At 35.5% G+C, this 25,776-nt stretch overlaps 2 protein-coding genes across 2 annotated transcripts in view; one reads left to right on the forward strand and one right to left on the reverse strand.

The window, feature by feature from the left end:
* Positions 1-7,164, forward strand: part of LOC144973677 (marginal zone B- and B1-cell-specific protein-like) — a 7,903-nt gene extending 739 nt beyond the window's left edge. The window contains exons 2-5 of the mRNA XM_078916444.1: positions 3,334-3,595; positions 4,001-4,110; positions 4,439-4,543; positions 4,952-7,164. Coding sequence (XP_078772570.1) covers positions 3,341-3,595; positions 4,001-4,110; positions 4,439-4,543; positions 4,952-5,108 — 627 coding nt within the window. The 5' untranslated portion in view covers positions 3,334-3,340 and the 3' untranslated portion in view covers positions 5,109-7,164. The remainder of the gene's footprint in view (positions 1-3,333; positions 3,596-4,000; positions 4,111-4,438; positions 4,544-4,951) is intronic.
* Positions 7,165-14,097: 6,933 nt separating this feature from the next.
* Positions 14,098-24,274, reverse strand: LOC144973678 (mammalian ependymin-related protein 1-like). The gene is made up of 4 exons (XM_078916445.1): positions 24,073-24,274; positions 21,095-21,213; positions 18,850-19,052; positions 14,098-17,022 (listed from the first exon to the last, which is right to left on the reverse strand). Exons 1-4 carry the CDS (start codon positions 24,181-24,183, stop codon positions 16,799-16,801), a joined length of 657 nt encoding a protein of 218 aa, XP_078772571.1. The 5' UTR covers positions 24,184-24,274; the 3' UTR covers positions 14,098-16,798.
* Positions 24,275-25,776: the final 1,502 nt, after the last annotated feature.

Genomic DNA, 25,776 nt, shown 5'->3' on the forward strand with positions numbered 1-25,776 from the left:
GTCCAACTCGCCTTGAGCATGCATTCACGTAAAATATAAAGATTTTTTTTAAAAACCTACCTCTGTTTCAAAAACTAGCATCTTTCACCTTTCTAAGAAACATTTTGATTTTTCAGAACTTTAGTTCGTTAAAAAATACCGGCCAATCTGACCCGTTGAGTCGAATGAAAACGAAATTTTGTTGTTTACACGGTTCAAAGGAAATGCCGTAAATAAGCTTTCATGGACTTCCTGTGTTGTTTTTACAGTGTCACGTGACCGTTTTGAGAAATTTGTCGTCTGCTACAAATAATTAGACCGGTAGGGGGTAGATATTTTCGTTGGAGCAGAGAAAAAGTGAGTATTATTTCTTGGACTTGTAGAGAGGCCTAGGGTCCACCAGCAGTCAAGTTTATTGAATAAAAGAAAAAAAGGCCTTTTTACTGCACTAATGCACCAAATTGCATACCTATCTATGGACACTTTGTTCCGTATCTTTTTCCCAATAAACTTTTTTAAAAACCTGGGGCCAGGGTTGCTAGTTTGGCCTCCTGGTGGCCAAATTTGAGAAATTTGGCCTTTTCCCAAGCCATTTGGCCTCCCAAAATTTGGCCTCCTGTAACCAACTTTTTGGCTTCCTCTGACTTTCCCCGTTTTATCGTTTTACTCTGGTACCGGTAAAACTTATTTTATTTGGCAATCTAAATATCTAAATGCAACACGTGCTAACGCCACAGATTGCATTTGCTAATGCTTCTATAATAACGAATTTTCCTTATCCTATCTAAATTGTTTAACAAATTTAAAGAGTTTTCGCGAGGCTAAGGTGGGTTTGGTGGTATTTGGGCTCCTGCCGAGGAATCTGGCTTCTTGCTATAGCTAGTTTGGTCTCTTACTCAAAAATTATCTGGCAACCCTGCCTGGCTAGGCGGAACCTTGATAACAGAAACGGGGCCCACACGATTTCGCGAGGAATTAAAAATGAAAACAATTAGGATATAATTTCAACACAACTTTTGAAATTCATCAAGGATTGTCCATTACCGAATGTTTTTTGATAGAAAACAAATGCATCTTCAAATCTAAACTGCTTTTGACGGTAAGCGGTAAGTTTTTATTTATTTTTCTGTCCAAACGAATGATTTGTCCTGGTTATAGAAGCTAAGTATTGGTAACACCGGCTCAGCTCTCTAGATATATTAATGAGTAAAACTAAAACGACAAAACTTTTCATCAATTCTAATGACAATGATCTGACACTGACACAGAAAGAAATATAAAAGTAAGGCAGTGTCTACGTAACGGTAACCGGACACAGGATCTACGTACACGGTAACTCCAGTAACTGGTTTGCCGCTGCAATACAAGCAGTGGATGGACCTCGCTCTGTGTGTGTGTGTGTGTGTGTTATTTTTTTTAAAAATCAAACAATACAATTACAATTAACCCATAAAAAGCGACATTCACACCAGATCTTGGGTCTTAATGTAATAATTAAAAGACAAGCTATGCGATTGTAGCTTTAGGGAAACTATTATCCGGATGAAAAAAAAATAAGTGTCGCTGTTAGTATTAGTACTGTTAAGAGGTTAAAATTGCACGAATCACGTATCGTAAAGCACCTCCGTAACACCCCTTTGATATACGTCCAGGTTACCCATTGTTTATTTCATCTTACCCAATACCCCCCCCCTCTCTCTCTCTCTCTCTCTCTCTCTCTCTCTCTCTCTCTCTCTCTCTCTCTCTCTCTCTCTCTCTCTCTCTCTCTCTCTCCCTCCTCTCTCTCTCTCTCTCTTTCTTTCTTGTCATAGTTTCATCCCTTCCCCTTCGCATCTCACGGTGAAATGAAAACTTTCAGCTCGATTTGCATAAAGATGTAGGATTTGTCTCTCCCTAGGCCTTGGCTAATGGATTAAAAACCAAGACACCGGGTAGTGGGTGTCTAATACCAAGCTATAGATTCTCTCTTAGACCAATTTAATCAGGCATTTGGCTGTCTGGCAGCCCAGCTAATGCTTACGTTCTGCCTATAACACACACACACACATGAACAAACAAACAAATACAAAGGGGGGGGGGGGTAGGAGTAGGAATGAAAGAAATCAAGGTCATAAGTTACTGTGCACCAAGCTCAATGCCACCTTCACCCCTCCCTCCCAATGCACGGTACAAGGTTACCGTGTACGTAGATCCTGATGCTAGGTGCCCAGTTACCGTGTACGTAGATCCTGATGCTAGGTGCCAGGTTATCGTGTACATAGATCCTGATGCCAGGTGGTTACCGTGTACGTAGACATTCCGTAAAAATAAAGGAAAAGCAATGACGACATTGGCAGACATTTCAAATACGAAGCGACTGTTCTTCCGTAAGTTCCTAGCACTGACTTCGCTTTGTTATTTAATTTTATATTATCATTTTTTAATTTATTTGTCATTTATATATCAATATAGAGGATGAGGGTTCAGGAGAGGGGGGGGGGGGGGGCTTCTTTTTTGTAATTTTTTTTTCAAGTGGGACTTTTGGCCTTCACTACTGCCAAGAACTTGTGGAAAGTCTCCATACGAAGCTACAAATCAGGATTAAATTATATTGGGCTTTTAAAGGGGCAGATATAAAGATACGGAGGAAGATAAGAATATTACTGGCTTTGACTTTGAGTCACTGGAAGTGAAGAAGTTAGTAATGATTGTTTGTCTCTGTATACAGGAACCATATATTAAAAACTCTATTTTCAGCTTAGGCGATGATGTCATTATGAGCATCAACTGCAGAGTGTTGTTGAACTAAGCTATGCAGGGTCTGTTCAACTCCCATAATGATTAATTGTTTTCATAACAAATATTGATCACAGGAATGAGACTGGAGGTGGAGTGGAAGTGGTAGGGCTGGGGATTGTTATTAGTTCTTACTCAATGACAAAATGATATGCGGCATACCAATACCCTTCCATGGTACACATTGTAAGTAGAGTAAATCAGTGAAACAGTAACACACCACTTGCTTGAATGTCAACCTCTTGAAGACCTCAGATGCACATTTCTCCCACCAAATCCTAGCATCAGTAACACACTTTATAGTTAGTCACCTGGAACAACTACAAAAGACATCTAACTTATAAGTCATGGCACAAGACCGAAGGGCTAGAGCTCAGGTGGTCGCTAGTTCGGATAAGTGAGTAAGTAGAGTAAATGACTGTGCATGTCTTTTTCTTTTAATTTTACGAATGTAAATACTTCATGAGTTGGAAGACAAGTCTATGTGACCTAGCAATCCATCACAATCGTACACATAGGGGACTTCCACAACAACTGGAACACCGCTCTAATATTTCTGCCTCTTGTTATGCTTTTCAGATTCAGCATGATGATAAGTATAGTGAGCCAACTCAGTATCTGTTGTTTTTCTTTGGGTTTGATAATGTGCACTTATGCATATACAAGTCCTGAGGAAGATGAGGAATTGAAGAGAATTGCTCGTGAACAGGGGTTTGATCCAGACAATCCCAAACCTGGCACCGTCATGCTTACACCACCCAAATTATCAGCAGAAGATGAAGGATCCCAGTTTATGCCCAAAGCGTACAGATGTGATGGCTGTACAGCGATAGCTTATCAGGTACGTGGAAAAGAATTCAGGAATATATCCTGTATTATTTTTAGATAAATAAATAATAAAATAAAATTCCCTTTATTCATCCCCAAAGGGAAATTTGCCTTTAGGGTCCATTCAAAGGGAAGACTGGAATAACCCAGGCGTCAGCCGCAGAGAAGCGCTGCAAAGTGAGCTAGGGTGAGGTGACTTGCTCAGGGCCTTACAACGCAGCAGCGGGTGGTTGAACTCGGTACCTTTCGGGTAAGAAGCAAACTCCGTACCACTGAACCACGCTGCTTCCTATTATGAACCATGTTGGATTTAACTGATAGAGGTAGATGAAAGTTTTTAAGAATTGTACTCATAATGAGGATAATATTATAGTTGCTGCATAATTATATTGGTTCTGATCTGATTTGTTTTGCACAGCTTAACAAGGAGTTTGAGGCTGCAGAAAAGAAGAAGAAAAAAGGGGCAACATTGACTGAAGCTGAAATACTTGAAGTTACTGAAGACGTGTGTGAGGGTGAATTCAAAAAGTACGTAATTCTTTTATTCTCTAATATTCTTGATTGCTGTATTTTATTTTTAATTTCATCTTGTATTTCAGTTAAATGCAAATCATGGTGTTACTTCAAGGTGGTTAGTGTATGAATGTAGAATTTCTGCTTTTCATATTAATTGATTGAGTAATATAATTTTAGTACAATGTTCTTCTAAGCATTCATGAAGTGATCCTTGCAGAAATTTTTTAAAATCCTAGGTTTCAAGAGTGATACATTTTCAGTAAGTCCATCCGTTTCAATTGTGTGAGGTTTATGGATTAAAAAAAAAATAAAGATTCGAAAAACAATTATCTATTCGCAGCTACGGTTTGAAGAATGTACAGGGTGTCAACTATTTGTCAGGCGAGGGACTGAAAGCAAATGATATGTCTGGCATGGTGGAGGCTGGAGGAAAATGGGCAAAAAGGTGAATTTATTATTACAGAATGGTTAACGGATACTGTTCTTTAACAGTTTTAAAAACTGAAGCATCAGTCAGACAATTTCAGTGTACTGTCTACCAAGGACTATTGTGAACTCTGAGCAATTTTGATAAAAATCAAGTTTATACTTAAATTTTGTTACTAACACAAATTTGCATTAATATACTAGTTTATGTCAAAGGCTGCATATACAGAAAAACATGTGATTGTATCAGTTTAATTATAAATGGTTTCGTCTGGATATGAATAGTTTTGAAATCGGTTGCCACATACCGAAACTGTTTTTTTGTTGTTTTTTAACTTGTATCACAAACAAATCTATTTGCTTTTGCTTTGATGTAACATTCATTTTTACTGATACTCAATGCATTTTCAATTTTAAAACATTTCAGGCTTCAAAATATTTGTAAAGAAATCATGGGAAATTATGAAGAGGAAACAGTGTACTCGTACTATCAGGTCAAAGAAGTGGATTTGAGGGCCTTTATCTGTGATAACTATTGCAATTTTAATGGAGCTGTACCAATCGGAACAAAAGATGAATTTTGATCAACATTACTTTCAGTTTCAGTTTTGGTCGTCAATGTCATTCTGCATTGATGAAATTTGAATTATTAATTTTTTTGTTGTTGTTGTTTAACAAAATATTTTTTGAGAAAGGGAAAATTGCTAAGAATGAGTACCTTACTGTCTTTAATTGATGAGATTGAGTTGGCATTAATGTTGTGATTTTGATATTGTAATAATATTATCAACTTAGTTCTATGTGGATTAAATCATTATTTTATTTTGTTATATTTTATTATAAAGTATGTTAGATTATGAGACCAGTTGATAATCAAAATTTGCATCGATATTATTTCGATTTTCATCATTCCATTGGAGAGGTCATTCATATTTGCACCAGAAGGCATCAACATAAAAGATATTTTGGTATCATCATATTTATTGTATTTTAAACTATTTTTGTTTTACCCAATTATCCTATCAAAGATACCGGTATAAGCGTTTCATTAATATTCATGTTCATTCTTTTTTAATGAAATACAAGAATTGATTAAATCTCATTACATGATCCATATTGTAATATAATGTCGGCAATTTACCAATTTCAGCTGTCAAAGTCAAAATGGACTCTTCAAGACATTCCTCTTTATTGCGAAAAAAAAAGATAGTAGACAATGAGGAGATATTATATTGAAGTTGAAATATCAAATTTATCATCTGTATTTAAATGATCACATTATTACTCAAAGTTATTTTATCATAATAAAGAAAAGGTTGGGTAAATTGCTATTGAATATGTTTTTAATGATGTTCAAATTTTGTTTTGTTTATTATTTATATTTGATACTTATATGAAACCTTTTTAGAATATTTTGTGATCATTTTTAACAATATTATGCAAAATAATGCCTTCTGATCAACAAACTGCTGATAATTTACATTTATAGCACTTTTGTGCTCAATAGTTAAATATTAATTTTTGAACTAGTTTTTAGCCTAATACTAATTTTAATACTGATGGGTGTATGGAAATTTAATTGAGGCAGGGATCTTTTGAAAGCTGTCTGTTTTGATAATATGGCAGAGTCTTTAAAATATAAATAATTTATAAACTCTGAAGGTGAAAAGTGGCTGGTGTTGCCATCTGGTTGTAAATTCTGTTGGCAAAAAGTGGTTGGTGTTGCCACCTGGTTGTAAACTCTAAACCTAGGAAAGTGATGTAAAAACACTATAATCAGCTCGCTTCTTAAAATGTAGTAATTTACCATTTGCTATAGATCAGTCTAAATGTCTACGGTTCCAGATAATTATCTGAGTTGTGATCTTTCAGTCATTTTTAGATATCTCATTTTTAAGAAGCAAGTTACGGTTGCTGAAAAATATCTCTCAAGCATATCATTTTCATAATGACAAAGAAATCAAGCCAACAAACAAAATTCGTGTGCAAAATTACACATTCTTCAAAAAGACAGGAAATAAGTAAACCAACAGGTTGATTGAAAATTGAAAGATGTTCGTAGAGATTTTTGTATTCTACATAATGGTGAAAACAATGAAAACTGTTTAAGGTAGAAAGACTATGAGATAGCCGAGGCAATAAACTCGATCATCACATATGTGACCCTCCGCCTCGAAACGGTATTAAGTCGGATTTTTCAATTTTGGGTTTTTGGTACCCAATCACAGCTTATTTTATGCTTTAAAATTTGATACCAAATTTATATAATTCTGATTATTTATTGTCGAGATATGACCGTTTGAAGTAGGGAGAGTGTGAAAACCAAGTTTTAAGAAAATCGACTTTGAATTGAGGCACCGTTTTCACGCACAGTTAAATTAATGGGCAAAGATAATTCCTTAGATACGGACATCAAAAATTTGACGAGAATAGTGAAATTTGGCATGAGCTTAGCTTATACATTTACTAATGTACATACAATTTTTTGAAACAATTAAATTATTACTTTTGTAGTTATTCATTATTATGTAAGATATTCTTAAAACAAATAAAACACTGGGAAAAAAACGCCGACAATTGCTCACTTTTTCAAGAATTTTTTATATTTAAATAAAGAATCAATGAAATAAGAATTATTAATGTGAATTTTTTTGTCTTATTTAATAGAGAAAATACGATTTCAAAATGCCAAAAGTTAAAGAAGGTTGAAATTTGAAAGTACAGTTTTGAAACTACGTGAAGCCGGGTGGGCAGGGAAAAAATTATCAAGAAAGAGGATTAGAGAGGAAGAGAGAGAATGAGAGAGTAAAATACACACACACACACACACGCACACACACACAAACAGACACACATGAGAGAGAGAGAGAGAGAGAGAGAAAGAGGAGCGAGAGGGGTAGGGGAGAGAGACTGCTTGTGTTAAGAGGACGCGAGGGAAATATAATACAGATTGAAACCTGTATAAGTGTATGTGTGTGTGTGTGTGTGTTTGTATGTGTGAAAGAAACAAAGGGGAGACGGAGAGAATGAGGTAGACATGAAGAAAGGGATGGAGGCGGAGCAAAGAATTGTAGGGATAGTTTAAAGAAAGCATTTTGTTACAAAGTAAGTCAAAGTCAATCAACTGGAAACATATTGACCAATGAGATTGCAATTAAAGAAATGGGCTGGTCAAATCAATCATTGCATTGTTTCCATTTTGAGTCAGATGACAGCTTGAGGAGGAGGGGTGGGGCTTATTGTGTAGTGACTTACATGAAAACATGTTATTGAATCTCTCAAGTTTTCCTTAGCGTTCCACCACATTGTTCATTGTCTAAAAAGAACCCCCCTCCTCCTTTCTTTCAGTATACAAAGAAAGCACGACAAATCGAACATATCTCTCTCTCTCTCTCTCTCTCTCTCTCTCTCTCTCTCTCTCTCTCTCTCTCTCTCTCTCTCTCTCTCTCTCTCTCTCTCTCTCTCTCCCTCTCTCTCTCTCCCTCTCTCTGTTTGTCTCTCTCTCTCCCCTTCATCTACCTATCTATCTATCTATCCACCTATCGATCTACCCATCCATCCATCCATCCATCCATCCATCCATCAATCCATCTATCTATCTATCTATCTATATGTCTGTCTGTCTGTCTGTCTGTCTATCTATCTATCTATCTACATATCTATTTATCCATTAATAGGTTTGTCTGTCTGTCTGTTTATCTATCCATTTCATTTTTTCGTTACAGTTCATTAATTGTTGAAGGCTCTATCTATTATTCTGCTTTTGTACTTAAAATTAAATGTTTATCCTACAACAATCTCTCTAAGTGTAAGATTAGGCAACTGTTGTCCTATTAAGTCTTAGCATATCCTATAATTTCATGAATAATTAAAGAGGGACAAAGGAGGACCCCCACCTCAATCATTACCCAATACAGCTAGACACAGATATAAAAGCACGTGGTGTGTATCAAAATGCACAAACACACACGTATGGAACACACGCATGCTGACGTCATGAAGCATCGCCCGAGCATTATGGCCTACAGCCACAGCGCATGTGATGAGCGTTGACCAATCAGAATCATTCATTTGTAAGGTTGTCAGGGGAAAAGCTAGACTTGTTTACAGTTTTTAAAGTTCATTATTGGTTGAACCATGAAATTGTGGAAACAGTCATGCTTTCTCTGAGATAGATAAAGACACGCCCTTTGCTGTGATATCTTACATCTTATTGGTGGAGAAAAAGACTCGGTATTACTAAGCTTTGGAAAGGGTGGCTCTCTGAGAGAAAGTCAACTCTCGTTTTGAATGTGTCACTGATAGTTGCATTTTTAAACTTGAAATTTATATAACTTATCGTCAATGTTTATGTTGAATTATTATGTTTTCATGTAGAAAAATTATTGTAGTTTCTGAAACAACCAAAAACTGAAATTTGATAATTTTGACCATTTCCACTTTAAAACCGGTTTTCTTCGTTTTCCAAATCCCGACTTAATACCGGTTCGAGGCGGAGGGTCACATATCTGAAAACTTTTTCAATGTCATTTCTACTCTAGTGAATAATTTTATTGCATGACATTAATAAGGACCTCCTTTCAATTTTTCTATAACTCTGTTGTGTTCAGCGTGAATTGGAACCGGAGAATTTTTATTTTTCAATTCCAACTTGTTGACATGAGAGAGTTAACTCCTGAGAGTGTCCTCATAATAATAGTCTGATGATACCAATTTTGTGATAAGTCATTTGGAATGTTTCTCTCTCTCTCTCTCTCTCTCTCTCTCTCTCTCTCTCTCTCTCTCTCTCTGTCTGTCTCTCTTTCTCTCTCTCTCTCTCTCTCTCTCTCTCTCTCTCTCTCTCTCTCTCTCTCTCTCTCTCTCTATCTCTCTATCTATCTATCTCCTCTCTCTGTAAACACTAATATTATGGCCATATTTTTTTTTGGTGTATAAATGTTTATTTATTATTAATTTTTAAAGACATATCATGTAGCATTTTTTATTGCAATAGATAATATAGTATAACGGTTGAATAGGACCTATTTTTATTTGAGGAGAGAGGTAGTTAGGTAAGCAGGGATTTCCAGTTTTCAGACTTCCCATTGTGATACCGACGATTTAGGAACTGATATGTGAAAGACACTATCGGAATTCTTCTGGGTCGGGTTCCTGACCTCCCATAGTGGGCAGGGAGGCAATTACTGTGTATTCTATCACCTTATATCTGTTTCCAACATGCTTTCTGTCTTTGTCTTGGAATGAGATTACTTTTGTCCAGGCCCTGACCCGGATACCCTAACTGGGAGGGAAACAGTCAAATGTATAGTTAGTTTTGGGAGATGATATTTTTAGTCTTCTAAATCATCTCTCTGTTATGCACTGTGTTGTTGTGTTTACATATTATATATGATTTGTAAACATTTGAGTGTATCCTTCTTAGTTGGAACCTGTGCTTGTGTCTGGATGAGACTTTTAGGTGATCTCAAACTAAGTATATGATAGCGTGCTCTTGGAATCTACATCTGTTTCCTATTTGAACCAATTCCCATTTGTCTTACCTTTTCTGAGGTGCTTTAATTGTAATTCTAGAACTTTTTACTATCCCATTTTCTTCCTTTTTTACTGGAGCTGATATGACCTTAATGTGTTGAAAGCGCCGCAAAACCCATAAAAACAAACAACAAACATATCTGAATTCTTAAACTGATAGTACACTGAAATATGCAGTCATTCTTATGTCATTTTTTTGTATTTTTTTATTTTTTCGAAAAAAAGCCATAGAATTATGTTTCTTTTCAGATTTACTAAATGTTCCAAACAGAAATGACCATTTTAGGTTATCATTATCTGATTTAATTGTATTTCTAAATATTATGATACTGTGCATTTACTAAAATATTACTTAACGTGTATTATTACCCAGTTTTATGTTCAATTTAATCTGTGCAAGTCCTATAAGCTTTAAAGACTAAAAGAATACTCATTCTGATTAAGTTGATACATCATGTGAATTTTTTTTTCAAACCAGCTTTTAATGGTGATTTTCTCCTTTGTACTGCTGTTTTGCTTATTTTACAACTTGGAATGTCTTGTAGAACTTTAATTATTGTTCACAATTCCATTCAAAGCATTTTACAAGGTGATTGTTTATTCAGTTTTATTTATAATTTATAAACGTGTTCAGTTCATTCTCTTGCCCTTTGTTTTAGTTTTGAGTTTTAAGAGGTTCATATAATATGTGTTAATTGGCACTCGTGGTGGATTTTGCCTCTATAGTCTTACTTATATACCATTTTTTTTCTGTAATAATATTGTTGTTTTGTTTGTTCTGGGGTTTTTTGGGTTTTTTTTTTTTTTTTTTTTTTTTTTTTGGGGGGGGGTGTTTTTTTATTGGACTTTTACTTAAAGCTGCCTGTCAAAAAAAGCCTTTATCCTGGGCCTGTCACTCGATTAACCTACTTTATGTGCCCCAAATAATGTGATCCAACTAGTATAATATATTGTAGTAACGATGTGCCATTCAAGTGTTGCTTCATATTCCAACCAATAGCCATTTTGATTTTATTTTTACGATTATAAGCCATTTTTTTCTTACAATTCACAAAATCAGTCAATACATGACATGACAGATTCCTCAAGCTGATGAATCATACCGTTATTTAATAATAATGATGTACATTTAGTATAGCCCTTTCTATGCAATTGCGTAATCTCAATTTTCCTCTTGGCTCAACTTTGGTACAACGTTGGCTCTTAAAAATATCACATACATGTACATGTGATATTGTTGAGTTGTGACCAACTAGATTGCGATTTTCTGTTGTAATTTGAGTATTGTACTTAACAACCTAGTGGTTTTCATTATTGAATAAAAGTCATTTGGACATTTTTCTACTTTTTTGTTGTGCTGTCAAGACACGTAAGTGGTGTGTGTGTGTGTGTGTGTGTGTGTGTGTGTGTGTGTGTGTGTGTGTGTTTGTGTGTGTGTGTGTGTGTGTATCTTTTTCTTTCCTTTTTATCATTTTGTTTGTGTTTGGTTAGTTTTCTTATTTTTGTTTTTTGTTATTTCTTTGGTCAGCCAGGTAAATTATGTGTTGAAATTGTGATAAATCTATGGACCTTAATTGAAGTTCAAAATTGTTCATAACTGTTGAAATAAGGCATCAGTTGGATTAAATTTGATATTTTAATTAACATTGATTACCGTGTTCCCGTTTGTTTGTATTTTGTGGTCTTTCTTACCTACTCTTGTATGGCCTAAGCATGAAGGAAAAAAAACTGGGTGGAGTTCCTGACCTCCCATAGTTGGCAGCCCTATGTCTGTTTTCCAACTTACTTTCTGTCTTTGTCTTGGAATGAGATTACTTGGTTTTGTAATGGCCCTGGCTGGATACCCTAGCTGCGAGGGAAACAGTCAAATGTATTTTTATATTTTTGGGAGATAATATTTTTTGTCTTGTAAATGATCTCAATGTTATGCATTATTATTTTTTGTTTTACATATATATATGATTTGTAAACATTTGAGTGTGTTCTTCTAAAATTGTTATGACACCTTATGATTCAACCTGTAACCTAATCATTAGTCCTCCGAAGTACTGGTTACATACATTCTTCCAAGGATTTTGGAACCGGAAAAGTAGAAGGTGTGCCGTCACGACTTTTCTGCCCTATTTGAACAAGATTAGAGCTTCATTAACTGGTTATGGTTTTTTGACCTCCCATAATGGGCAGGGGGGACCAACTGCTGTGTAATCTATCCCCCTATATCTGTTTTCCAACTCGTTTTCTGTCTTTGTCTTGGGATGAGATAATTTGATTTTGTCCTGTCCATGGCTGGGAGAGGAGGGAAACAATCAAATGTATAGTTATACTTGTAATAATAATATAATCTTTGTTATTTAAAAAAAAATGGCAATTTAATTTGTCATTTGGTTTACAATGTTTGGAATTAAAAATACAATACATAGACAAAATACATTAATAAAATCATAATATATAAACATCAAAATGATATAAATATCTAAATGAAGATGACGTTTCATAACAGTTTCAACAATCCAAACATACTCTCTCCTTCCCTCTCTTACTTACACGCACGCCTCACACACCCATACACACACAGGCAGGAGCATGAGGTTTAGCATTGATAGTAATGGTCTTCTATACTGTGTTCTAAAAGTTCTGCCCAATACTCTTCAACAGTCGTAACGTCACTTCTTAATGACGCATTCTGAAAAGTTCTAGCCAGCATGAAGAATAAAAAGTAATGATTTTCTTTGTTTAGAACCAAGATGGCCGCCGTTGCCGGGCGGCGTGACATCAGACTACTGAATCCAATTTTGATGCGTTTTATTATTTACTAACGCTTTTTATAGTTCTTCTATAGATAGTATGCGCTTGGCTAAGAAGCTCATAACAATGCCATCCGGAAGTATAATAACGGAGCAACACACAAAACTGTGTGTATCCATGAACGTTTATAGTCGGGTTAATTCAGTTCAGTGAGCATTACTCATAAACACGGATGGCAAAAACCAATAACAAAGACCTGAGTGACATCATCTTCGAACTATCTATAGATAGTATGCAGATGACGTCACTCAGGCCTTTGTTATTGTTTTTGCCATCCGCGTTTGTGAGTTGTTCTCACTAAACTGTATTAACCAGACTATAAAAGTTCATGGTTACACAGAGTTTGTGTGTTGGTCCGTTATACTTCCGGATGGCAATGTTGTGAACTCCTTGGCTAAGCGCATTCTATCTATAGCCCACTTTTTCTGCCATTGTGTTGTTTTGAAGAATGAAAACAACTCACCTCGTCGTGGAATGTAGTAAAGTCGATAAGATCGTATTTGACTTATAAAATCAAACCGTGCTCATCCAGAGTGTTGTTTTTAACACAAAACACACTTATTGGGTACACGACCCAAATGCTGTTCGTATTGCTTTGAACATGTTTACTGTGGCTTTATTATTCAAGTTGGATAATTCAGCGCATGATCGCGCAAATGGTATGATTAATTCTAAGATTGAAATTTTTGTTGTTTCCAGGCATTTTGGCGGGTGAGTATATTTATAAGGATAAAAAATTGTACTTGTGGGAGAAAAATATTTTGAGGAAAGAAATACAGGACATTCAAATTAAGTCACCCGATGCCGTATTGATGGTCACTGGCGATTTTAACCAATGTAACGATTTTACTCTCCCGGGACTTCATCAATACGTGGACTGCGAGACAAGGGACAAAAAAACATTAGATTTATTCCTGTGTAATATTAAAAATAGTTATAAATGTTTACCCCGTGCCCCATTAGGTTTATCTGACCACTGCATGCTCTTGCTACTCCCCACCTACCGCCCTGTTTTTAAACGTGTAAAACCAGTAAAGAAAAGTGTACAGATCTGGAACGGAAGTGTGTGTGAAGATTTGCGTGGTTGTTTTGAATGCACTGACTGGAATGTTTTTATCGAATCATGTGATAGTGTGGATGAGCTGAATGACTGTGTGAGTGAGTATTTAAAATTCTGTGAACAGCTAGTGTCTTGTAAAAAAGAAATAAAATATTATCCTAACAATAAGCCTTGGATAACAAAAGATCTAAAACTTTTATTGAACCAAAAGAAAACTCTCTATACTAGTGGAAACAAAAAAGATCTGAAAACAAAACAAAAAGAGATAAAGAGGGTAATATCTAGTTGTAGAGACAAGTACAAAAATAAAATTGAAAAATGCTTTTCTTCTGGGGATATACGGGACACGTGGCGGGGGCTTAAAACTGCTGTTAACTATAATCCAAAGCCCACGATTATATCAGAAGATATCGAAATTGAAACTTTAAATAAATTTTATTCACGTTTCGACACAGCAAACAAATTTGATATTGAAAATGAAAAACATAAATTAGACAGGGCTTTGGAAGATGAAATGGCTGTTGAGGTCAGTGAAGAGGAAACGAGATTCGTATTTTCGAAACTAAACGAGAGGAAGGCTGCTGGGCCGGATGGATTGAAAGGAAAACTATTAAAAGAATGTGCCCACCAGCTTTCCCCCATTTATACACATATTTTTAACTGGTCCCTCCAATGCGTTTCAATCCCTGAAATTTGGAAAACTTCGAAAATTATTCCTGTTCCAAAAAAAGAAAAACTTGAAACTATGAACGATCTCAGACCTGTTGCACTGACTTCAATAGTCATGAAATCTTTAGAAAAACTTGTTCTTATTAAAATTAGGAATCAGTTTATGCCATTGAGTGATAGTCATCAATTTGCTTACAAACCAGGACGTGGCGTAGAGGATGCCATTTTGCTGTTTACAAACAACATCTACAGGCATCTAGATCACGCTAGGAGCTATTGCAGATTGCTTTTTGCAGATTTTTCTTCAGCGTTCAATACAATGCAACCCCAGTTGGTTGTTCAAAAATTGACTAGTCTGAATTTAAACAAGTATATAATTGCTTGGGTGCTCGAATTTCTTACGGAGAGAGCACAATATGTTCAATTAGGGCAAAACAAATCTTCCTGTATAACTACAAATACTGGCGCTCCTCAAGGTTGTGTATTGTCCCCTGTATTATTCACAATATACACGAATGACTGTAGAAGTCAAAACCTGAGTGTACCTTTAATAAAGTTTGCAGATGACACCGCTCTTCAAGGCCTCATAACAAATGGCAACGAAGTGGCTTATAGGCAAGAAATTGATAGATTTGTGTCTTGGTGTGATGCCCACCACCTAGAGCTTAACATAAGCAAGACAAAGGAGCTAGTGATTGACTTTAGGAGAGTGAAGGAACCGATAGAACCGTTAAAATTAAAGGACCAATTCGTCCAGCGAGTTCCTCACTACAAATACCTTGGTGTAACGATTGATGACAGGCTCAAGTGGGATGAACACTTGAAAATAATTAGGCATAAGATGTGCAGACGTACATATTTTTTTATCAAAACTCTCTCAGTTTAGAATAGATAAAACCCTCTGCACATTATTTTATAGAGCAGTAATCGAAAGTGTTTTGTCATTTTGTATAACAGCTTGGGGAGGCAATTGCTTAGCAGTGGAAAGGAACAAAATAAATTCAAATATTAAAAAATCCATTAAACGCTATATAAATGATGTTGACGATGTAGATCTTTTATACGAGAAATTTTGTATAAATAAAATAACTAAAATATTAAATGACCAGTATCATCCACTAAGACCATCAATTATTATGTCAGAAAGAAGTGGTCGCCCTTTCTCTATTTCAACGAAAACAGAGAGACACCGAAAATCTTTTCTGCCGTCCAGTATTAGGCTTTATAACAACAAGCAATAATCATTTTATATAATTATTTCTCATTTTTACTTTTTAAAAATATAAATATTAATTTATTAATTTATTTGTTTTGCAATCTTTTCAATTTTCAATTTATAGTGACAGTTTTAACTATTTTACAGTGTTGAAATTATTCATATTATAAAGCGCAGCTCTGGTTATAGAGCTGCTCCTTTTTTATATATATACATCCTATTTCCATTGTATTTTTATCTTATGTGTAAATTATAACACGTCTGTACAAAAAATTTCCTTTTTGGGATGCAATAAAGTATTATTATTATTATTATTATTATTATTATTATTATTATTAGATGATATCCTTTTTCCTTGTAAATCATCTCACTGTTACTGTTATATTATTATAAGATATAGGAATAATTTACTAAGAACTGAAATGAAACTGTATCATTTTAATTATGATATTTAATTTACCACACACACACACACACACACACACACACACACACACACAGAACTACTACATTACGTGCTACAAATACTACGATAGTTACAAATGTGTCTTGGTAAGTTGTTCCAATTTTGAGGGCCATGAGCAGAATCCGGTAATTTGAACAATATCTGCCTAACGGAGTTGCTCTAATAAGTGGCTTCTACTGTATTTCCAAACGCTGCGAATAAATAATAATGTACCGATGGATTACCACCAACGATATTTTCTTCCAATTTCGATGATTACCACTGATAACAAATTCGCATATTTTTAAAATCTAAATGTTGCTGCTTGAAGCTTGAATAAATAAATAACAATGTGAAATTGAATGTAAGCTTCAATTAAATTTACGAAAACAGATAAAATTGATTTTTCGGGTTCCCCTTTATCAATAAAACAGGATGAATGAAACACTACAGACAAATATTGTGACGTTATCTTCGTTCTATCTATATTAAGTTGAAGCTTACATTCAATTTCACATTGTTATCTATTATCTTTTTTTTATGGGCACTAAAACAACCCGACATGGCCATGTAGATCGCCGACCATCGTGCTGGGCCTGCCCCAGGTGTCGTGTTTACAGCTGCTTGGCGGAATGAACCATTCGGGGTCCAGGAGTCCTTCAACAACGTTGCTGTACAGAGTCGTCGTGCTCTCATTGCGATGGTTCTTGAACACAAACGTGCTCACAGGGTAACAATGCTTTCTGCTGAACACACCTACCCAAGATTTCCCTGTTTATAAAGAAAAAATAATTCATTCAATGAGTTTTTGGTTATAATTTTTGTTTGTTTGTTTTGTTGTTTTTTTTTTTTTTTTTTTGTTTTGATTTTTGTTGTTTGTTTTTTGGTTGTTTGTTTGTTTGTTTTTGGTTGTTTGTTTTATTTTTTTTGTTTTTTTTTTGTTCTTATTAAAGATGTTTTTTTTTTTTTGTTTGTTTTTTTTTAAAGTGGTTTTTCTGTTGTTTTTCGTTTGATTGTGTGTTTTTATTTTTTTTTTTTTTGCTTTCTTTTGTTTTGCTTAAAAAATAGTTTCAATCTTCATGTACTTAAACTGATCATAACCATTCTAATTCTAATCAGAAATGTTTTATATTAAAAATATAATCATACTTGCTATAGAGTCATTAATGAATATTAAACGTGAAAGATTACAAAAGCCTTTACTGAGCATTCACGTGAGAAAATAGAGCACAAATTAATCCAGGCCAATCCAACATTTTGTTTTCTGTCAACAAAATTAATTATATCCTCCCAGGTTGTACTCGAGTTCGTTAGGGTTTGTTGTTGTTGGTTGTTGTTTTGTTTTTTGGTTTTTTTTTTTTTTTTTTTGGGGGGGGGGGGGATGGGAGGGTGGAGGGGGGTTGTTTTTTTTGTCTGTTTTTTTTTTCTAGAATTAATAATTTACGAAAACAGATAAAATGGACGTTTCGGGTTTCCCCTTTATCAACAAAAACAGGAGGAATGAAACACTACAGACGAATGAGATAATGTGGTAGTGGCGTTGTTAACATGAATAAACAAAACATTGATTTTTGTGAAACAAGTAGATCATGATTGGTAGATGTCCATCGTAGATAACTTCTTTGTTATCATTTCTTATTATTTATTTTATACTTATTATTTATTGATACGCTATCAGGGATGCATTCGTGTGCAATTATTTTTCACAGTTATGAGATACGTGACAACCACTACTTATTAGTTTATATTGGTGGGTTTAAATGTGTGATTCGTGTTGTCCTCTGATGTGTTTGTGCGCGCGCGTGTGAATGTTTGGATGTGTGTGTGTGTGTGTGTGGATGTGTGTGTATTGCATGAGTGTGTGTGTATATGTGGGCGTTTCTCTTAGATTTGATCTTAATTCAAAATTGATCAGTAGCAGTTTTCAAATTCATATCAGTTTTTGTTATGTCTAAGATTAGTGAAGCCGGGATGAACGAACTATCTTCGCACTTGAATTCAAGGACTTAGTATTTTGTCTTGACAAAGATATGAACAGTCGTGACTGATATAGCACATTGGGGACAAAACAGCAACAAAATAACTTATATGCCTGTGTCATAACAGGCTAATTAAAAAAAAAATAATAATAATAAAGTTGTGCCCATTCCAGCATTCCATTTTTTTTAAACGCCTGGGGCAGAATTTTGAGGATTATTGCCCTACACATGTCGTGTGACCCTTTCGCCTCAAAACCATATTAAGTCGGGTTGGTTAATATGTTGAAAACTGAATTTATAGCCAGAAATATCAGACTTGTGTTGAGTTTGTCTGTTTTATTGATGAGAATGGATACCATGTTTTTGGGTGCTAATGCCAACAATTTATATTTTTGACCAGTTTAACATTAAATTCGGATTCTAAGCATCTGATTCGTTCCGACATAATACCGTTTTGAGACGACAGGTCACATTTGCGAAGTGAACGCCGTAATGTCACAAAATAGATATCCAAGTGGTCAAAATAAAAAGTATTTTATGATAAAAGTTTTAATATGTGTATGCATGGAATACAAAGATGCACTCATCACCCACTAGCTTGAAAATGATTAAAACATACCTCCAAAGAAATGGGGCTCATACCATTCCTCCACCTCTACTGACTCTCCAGGACCTCCAAGTTCATATGCGTCCTCAAAGATGGCGTTTTCGGGCACGCCGAAATGGCGGAACTTCTTGAAAGCGAACTTGTGGCAAGTTTTGTCTTTGAGATTTATCTCGAAAATAGTTTTCTCCTTGTAAAGCATGATGATCCAATGATGGCTGGAAAGAGAAAAAAAAAATGTTTGGGTTTGTTTTTGATTGTTTTTTTTTTTTGTTTGTTTGTTTGTTTTTTTTTTAAATTGATTAAAAAAAAAAAAAGAATCGCATTACTTTAGATTATCAGAAGTGTGGGTCAGGAAAAGGCAAGCCTTGTCTGAACGCCGGGTTGGATCATCCTTCGTCTGGTCCCTATCTTGTTGCTGTTCCAGCACGATTGCATCCAAGCTGGTATCACCTTCAGGGTCATTGGGGCACGCAAGCTCCTGCATGACGGCAACGTGCTGATCCGGTAGCAGGAGAAACCATCAACAAATGTGATGATGACTTCAGAACCTGGATTGTTACCTTGAACATAGAAGTGTAGCCGAACGATACTACTACTTTAGATTTAGATGCTTTTGCAATGTCAGTGCGTAGCCGTCGTTATGTTATAGCCTGACACTGAAATCCAAAAGGACTGGCAGTTTGACGTCATTATTTGGTTTTTGCACCGCCTAGTGAGTTGTTGTTAGTAGAGCTCAAGGAAACAAGTTATTTCATTGGTTGAACTATTGAATTCAACTCACGATTTGTTTTCTTTTGTGGCCAAAGACTGGCATTTTGACGTCTTTTTTTTGGTCAGTGTCAGGCCATAACTTTACGAAGGTCAGTGTCAGCTGTATTATCATAATGTTTCATGTCAATCACTACTTAGAATGTTTGTTTTGTTGTTGTTGTTTGTGTGTGTGTGTGTGTGTGTGTGTGCGTGTGTGTATGTGTGTGTGTGGGGGGGAGGGGGACGAGGTAATATGCTTATGAGATTAAGTAACAACAAGATATGAAGTGAGTAGAAAAGTGCCAGAAGACAATAGAGAATAAAAAATTTTATTCTCTATTGTCTTCTGGCACTTTTCTACTCACTTCATATCTTGTTGTTACCAACATAAGTGCCTGCTCCACTCACTTTTCTGAATTAAAAAAATCACCCCATATACCGGAGCATACTCAATGTCTCAATCGTTTCTATGTTATGTGTTTGTGTTGAGAATATTGGCTATTAAGCTTAACTGCTGGTCAAAAATAACTTCGCGATGGTGGCGCGCGAACGAGCCGGCGATCTCCAGTAGTGGGTGAGAGAAGGCTTTAGAAATATGACTTGGGTTTGATACGAATATTTTTGTGTTCGTGGATAGCTCAGACGGTAGAGCCACGCTCTCACCTGCCAGGCGGAGTTGTCGTACCAATAAGGTCGCAGGTTCAAACCCCACCACCGCCGCGAAAACATTTTTATTCTCTATTGTCTTCTGGCCCTTTTCTACTCACTTCATATCTTGTTGTTACCAACACAAGTGCCTGCTCCACTCACTTTTATGAGATTAAGCATTAACTTTACTTACTTCTTTTAATTATTTTTAGAGCATCATTATCTTATTGGTGACTAGCAATTTTCTAGCATTAGCGCAATCATAAAAAATAGTAAAATAAACAATGCAAGTTAACCGCGAGGACGAGAGACGCATGCGCACAACCAACATGACCAACATCTCTCTGATAACTTTTCCGCCGCTGACGTTACAGACTATGGGTGACGTCCAATCAAGGGACGCTACTCTTCCGCTAATCTCATTCGCTATAACCAATCATTAGAGATTATATTATTACATTTATGTCAAGTACACAATTATCACTTTTGATAATTAATGATGATTCATTACTTTGACCAAAGAGACTGGGTACTTTACACAATTTCTCGCAAAATGAAATTCATGTTAAAATTCACTTACTATTAGCAATCATTTCAACTATTTTAAAGTGAATTTTAACATGGATTCCATTCTGGGAGATCTAGTGTAAGGTACCCAGTCTCTTTGGTCAAAGTATTAAAAAGTGATATTTATGTTAGGGGTCCCGATAGCTCAGTTGGTAGAGCACTCGCTTCAAACGCAAAGGGACCGAGATCGATCCCGGGTGCAGGCGAGATTTTTTCTGACCCCATCTGTCCACCCAGCGCCGTAAAACCCTTTAAAAAAACAAAAAAAAAAAACCTTATTGAAATACATTACTTGTCCAGCGTCTCTCTATATTCATCTCCTTTATAGGCAAGCCTTTGATTATGAGCGTCATACTGCCCAATATAATTTGTGAATACAGACAAATGATGATTGAACGATGCACCTTTGAACTGGAAAGAGAAATAATTGATAATATAAGATAATTATGAATTCCAAGAACGACTGTCATATATGTTAAATGTGGTCTTGTGGTATGACACTCGCTTTCGAATCGGAAGGACCTGGGTTCGACGCATAGTTGAGTCCTTGGAAAAGGCTCTTTACTCATATTCTCTCACCGTACTTAGGTGTAAAATGAGTACCTGGATATTAACAGTATTGTCTTTGTCGGAAAAAAAAAATGAAAAAAAACGCCTATCAGGCGTTATGTCTCGTTCTACATGTTACGTGTTGCTTTTGGTCAGGGACCCTTTGTAAAGCGCTTTGAGCACGTTTAGTGGATATTGCTCTATATAAAAGCTGAAGTTTGTTTGAGCATTGCAATTTCAACCACAATTTAAAAGTTTAAGTTTAAATAATAATTACAGTAACTATCGAACAAAGCTCTTTAGAAATGGACTCAGACTGGTATTATTACTCATGATGTCATGCGCGCAAAATTTTGTGTTTCATAATTTATTGTCTCACCGTATTTTGAAATGGCTGGTCTTGGAGTATGCTAGATATATGGTCAACATGTCATTCAATGATGCCAAATGTTCTGGATTTGACTCGTATTGTCGGATTGTTTGGTTTTTATTTTTTCATGTTGATTACCTGATTCTAGTGATATTTAATACACATCTTAAGTAGGCAGGACACTTTAAAAAAAAAACAAAAAAACAAGCAAAGTGGAATCAGAATGAAACGAGCTATCAACTGTTAAAAGTTATTTCTCCACAAGCACCCACAGAGAACATTGAAAAAATATTAACAGCTGTTAATAAATTATTATTTTTTAAATTGAGCTTTATATAGCGCAAAATCCACTAAATGTGCTCAAAGCGCTTTACAAGGGGTCCCTGGTCAACAGCAACGTTTAACATGTAGGACGGGACATGCAACTAGCTATCAACTGTAAAAAAATAATTCTCCACAAGCACCCACCGAGAACATTGAAAAAATATGAACAGCTGTTAATATAAATATAACAATGCTGAAAAAATACAATATCAAAATTTAGCCACCCGCCACTTGGAATTGAGCTTTCCCATTTTTGTCCTGCTCTGCCCAATGACAAAAAACAAAACAAAACAAAAAAAACCAACAACAAAAACAAACAAAAAACAAGAAGAAAAAAAACTTTTAGCGACAACATCAGAAAACCTACATCATAAGAATTGATTTTAGCGATAGCATCAGAAAATCAACCATCTAGGAGACAGATTGTGATTTCAGCGTCAACATTAAAAAATAATCAACCTTCAAAATAAGGAAAAGTTAACCCATTAAAATATTGATTTTAAAGCATTCTGGTCGTGAAAACACTTTTTGGGTATGAAGACGTCCCGTAATCATAAAGATTCTATAGAAATGCGCGTCTATGTTCAAAATTGTATTCGCCATTTTGATGAGAACAATGACGTATTGCCACAAGTTACCGGAGAGAAGGATAAGGTGCATAAACTAATATCACTCATATATAAGTCCCTTATATACGAGTCACATATATACTCACTTTATCTTTCTCTCTATTTTATTGGCTCATTTCGGCACCTCTAATTTTTGCCACAAATTACCACTGCTTATTTAACCCTCTCCTTACCAGCCATTTTGAAAATTTTCCCCAAAACTTCACACCCACCCAACACAAAACTAGACATTTCTTACTCAAACAGAAAGCAACAAACACATTCTATACGTAATATTGTTCGACAATATGAACTCTATTACAGAATATTAAGCTTTTATAGCTATAGCAAAAAGAAATAAAATCCGGATGAGACAAGTGACAGTTGCATCGTAACAAATATGACGGGATATGTATCTGCCGTGTGGTAATGCGCCCATCTCGTTTTCCCCAGGTACCTAAGTTCGAACCCCATTCCAATCTCATATTATGAACCATTGTACAAAGGATATAAACACGAATGTGTGTCTCCAACTTTTTGTAAATAAATGGTGTGGGTAAAGTTCACCTGGTAACAAAACATTGATTACTGTCCAAAAAACAAACAAACAAACGTTATATTAGCGTCAAGAAAAAAAACCTTCATGACTTTCTCTATTGTATGTGATTGAGCGGTGCCCTCTTAGAGAAAAAAAGAATAACTTTAATTGAAAGCGCGGTCCAAGCTCCTTTCTAATCAACGGTCTCGTTCTACATATTACGTGTTGCTGTTTGTCATGGACCCTATGTAAAGCGCTTCAGACTTCAGACATGTTTCGTGGATATTGCGTTAGGAAAGCTCAGGCTCAAATTCTGTGTTATATTACATGGATAAGCGCTTATTCAACGGTCATTGTCGTTGACTCAATACGTACGGCTATGTGGTCTTGTGGTATGACACGCATTGTGGAGTCCTTGGAAAAGGCTCTTTACTCACATTCTCTCACCGTACTCAGGTGTAAAATGAGTACCTGGCCGTTAACAGCGTTGTCTTTGTCCGAAAAATTGTAATATCGCCTAACAGGCGGCATGTCCCGTCCTACATGTTAAATGTTGCTGTTGACCCGGGATCCCTTGTAAAGCACATTTAGTGGGATATTGCGCTATATAAAGCTCAATTTTTTATATATACATTTCGTTTAAATACGTATAATGCAGTATAATACAAGTATAAATTGAAACAATATTTTACAATCTATTAGATCTAGATATATTTTTTCACAATTTTTTTTTTTAAATATTTAATGATCCTAATAATATGTTCTCTGAAAAAGAGGGTTGAGTTCGAAACTATCATTGTCTGTATCTTTTAATTGATTTTTTCCCTTACTTGAAGCCTTTTTCAATGCTGGAATGTAGATATTAAATTTTAATTACTCACAGTTAATTCAGGAGGGGAGAAACAATGCCGCGGTGCTTGTGTGTTGCACAGACTAATGCAGAATACCAAACTAATCAGAACGTAGCTCCACATTTTCAGCAATTTGTTCATCCGCCTTTCACTTTTGAATCATCCGGTAGACAGTAAGCAATCACATAATAATATACTTTGGGACTGTCCACTCAGTGTACTTAATTCTGCTGATAATTTATGTGTGATATCTATTTATTTTTATACGGATAAAATATAGATACGATGTTATCAAGACGAGTGATGAATCAAGGGCCTTTAAAAAAGTGATTATCTCAAGAGGCTGCTGATTCAAACCCCGATGTTATCAGGAAGAACTAGAAAACATGTATTAACTCACTCAACCCTAACAGCGACTATACCCGTAGTTTACCCGGGTTACTTTTATCCTATGCCTTACATTTTTCGGAGACAAATTATAGGCGTAGTATCAAAGCTAATGTTTTTAATTTGTGCATGTTAATGGTAGTTGAATAAATCTATCTATGTACATGCTCATTTTTAATATATTTTTTCCAATTTTGAAAAGTAGCAAAAATCTTTATGATTGAGTGAGTTAATATCAAAACTTTTGGTTAACTCTCTCCTTACCGATCATTTTGAATGTTTTCCCAAAATGACAGGCTTACCCAGCAGAAAATTTGATTCTTTAAACTCAAAAAAGCTCTATGTAAAACAATATTATGTCCTTATTAATTAAACAAATATCATTTTTCAAAGTTTGTGATGTACAAAATAAATCTAAATAAGAAAAAAATGTATATTGTGTCGTAACAAATGTGACGATTTTGCTCTAGGTGGGAAGGAGGGTGTTAAGAGGTTGATAATTTAGATCAGTGAAGCCACTAGTCTTTCCACAAGGTCCGTGATTTTAGTATCCCGCTACTTATTAATTAGGTTGTAGCAACAGCAAAATCTAAACGTGAAAATTTTAAACAAAAACTGTCATTAAATGCTAAACGATAATTCTTATTGCGACCGGCTGTTGAATAAGGACAAAGGTCGGTTCGGCCATGGGGCAGCAAAATATGCAATACAGAGGTTCCAGAAATCAGTCATCGGATCGATGTAGGTAAACAGGCTACAATCCATTGTACTTCATTTTTCTCCAGTACCAAAATAGACCCAGCTGCTCATTCAGAACAGGAATCGGATGGACAACGGAAACTATTTTAAAAATAAATAATTAACTACTGAGGGATCGACACTGGCTCGCTTGGACACTCATTTTAGAACAAAGGTACGAGTATTTGACACTTCGTACATTACAGATAGTTACGGTTTGGTTTGGTTTTCGTTTGTTCTTAAGAAGGGGGGGGGGGGGGGGGGGGGGGGGAGAGAGAGAGAGAGAGAGAGAGAGAGAGAGAGAGAGAAGCTTTTTTCCGACACTTTTATGTCAGTTCAGCGCCTGAGTGAAAGAAGAATATAAAATAGCAACAAAAATAATTGATTTACTTTCTTTGGCCTTTTGTCCCTACGACGGCAGAAGCCTTCAACGAAGGCCTCCACTTTTTTTCTGTCCCGTGCCATCACTTCCAATCCTCTACAAGTTGAGAACGCCGAGATAATAATCGTTCCAATACGCTTCAAGTCGTAACGTCACTTCCTTCGTAATGACACATGGTAACTTAGTAACTGGCTCTAAACTATCGGAACAATGGCGGACGCCCTTAT

The sequence above is a fragment of the Berghia stephanieae genome, chromosome 5 (genome assembly GCF_034508935.2).
Source record: "Berghia stephanieae isolate SIO BIC M18660-M18661 chromosome 5, UCSD_Bste_1.3, whole genome shotgun sequence".
Classification (NCBI taxonomy): Eukaryota; Metazoa; Mollusca; class Gastropoda; order Nudibranchia; family Aeolidiidae; genus Berghia; species Berghia stephanieae.

Bases quoted from the DNA above. Each gene is read 5' to 3' on its own strand.
- LOC144973678 (XM_078916445.1), bottom strand. From the start codon at position 24,183: ATGAACAAATTGCTGAAAATGTGGAGCTACGTTCTGATTAGTTTGGTA. The intron at 21,214-24,072 runs GTGAGTAATTAA...TTCTCTTTCCAG, and splicing joins TCTCCCCTCCTGAATTAACT to TTCAAAGGTGCATCGTTCAA. The intron at 17,023-18,849 runs GTATGTTTTAAT...CTTTATAAACAG, and splicing joins TGAGCCCCATTTCTTTGGAG to GGAAATCTTGGGTAGGTGTG.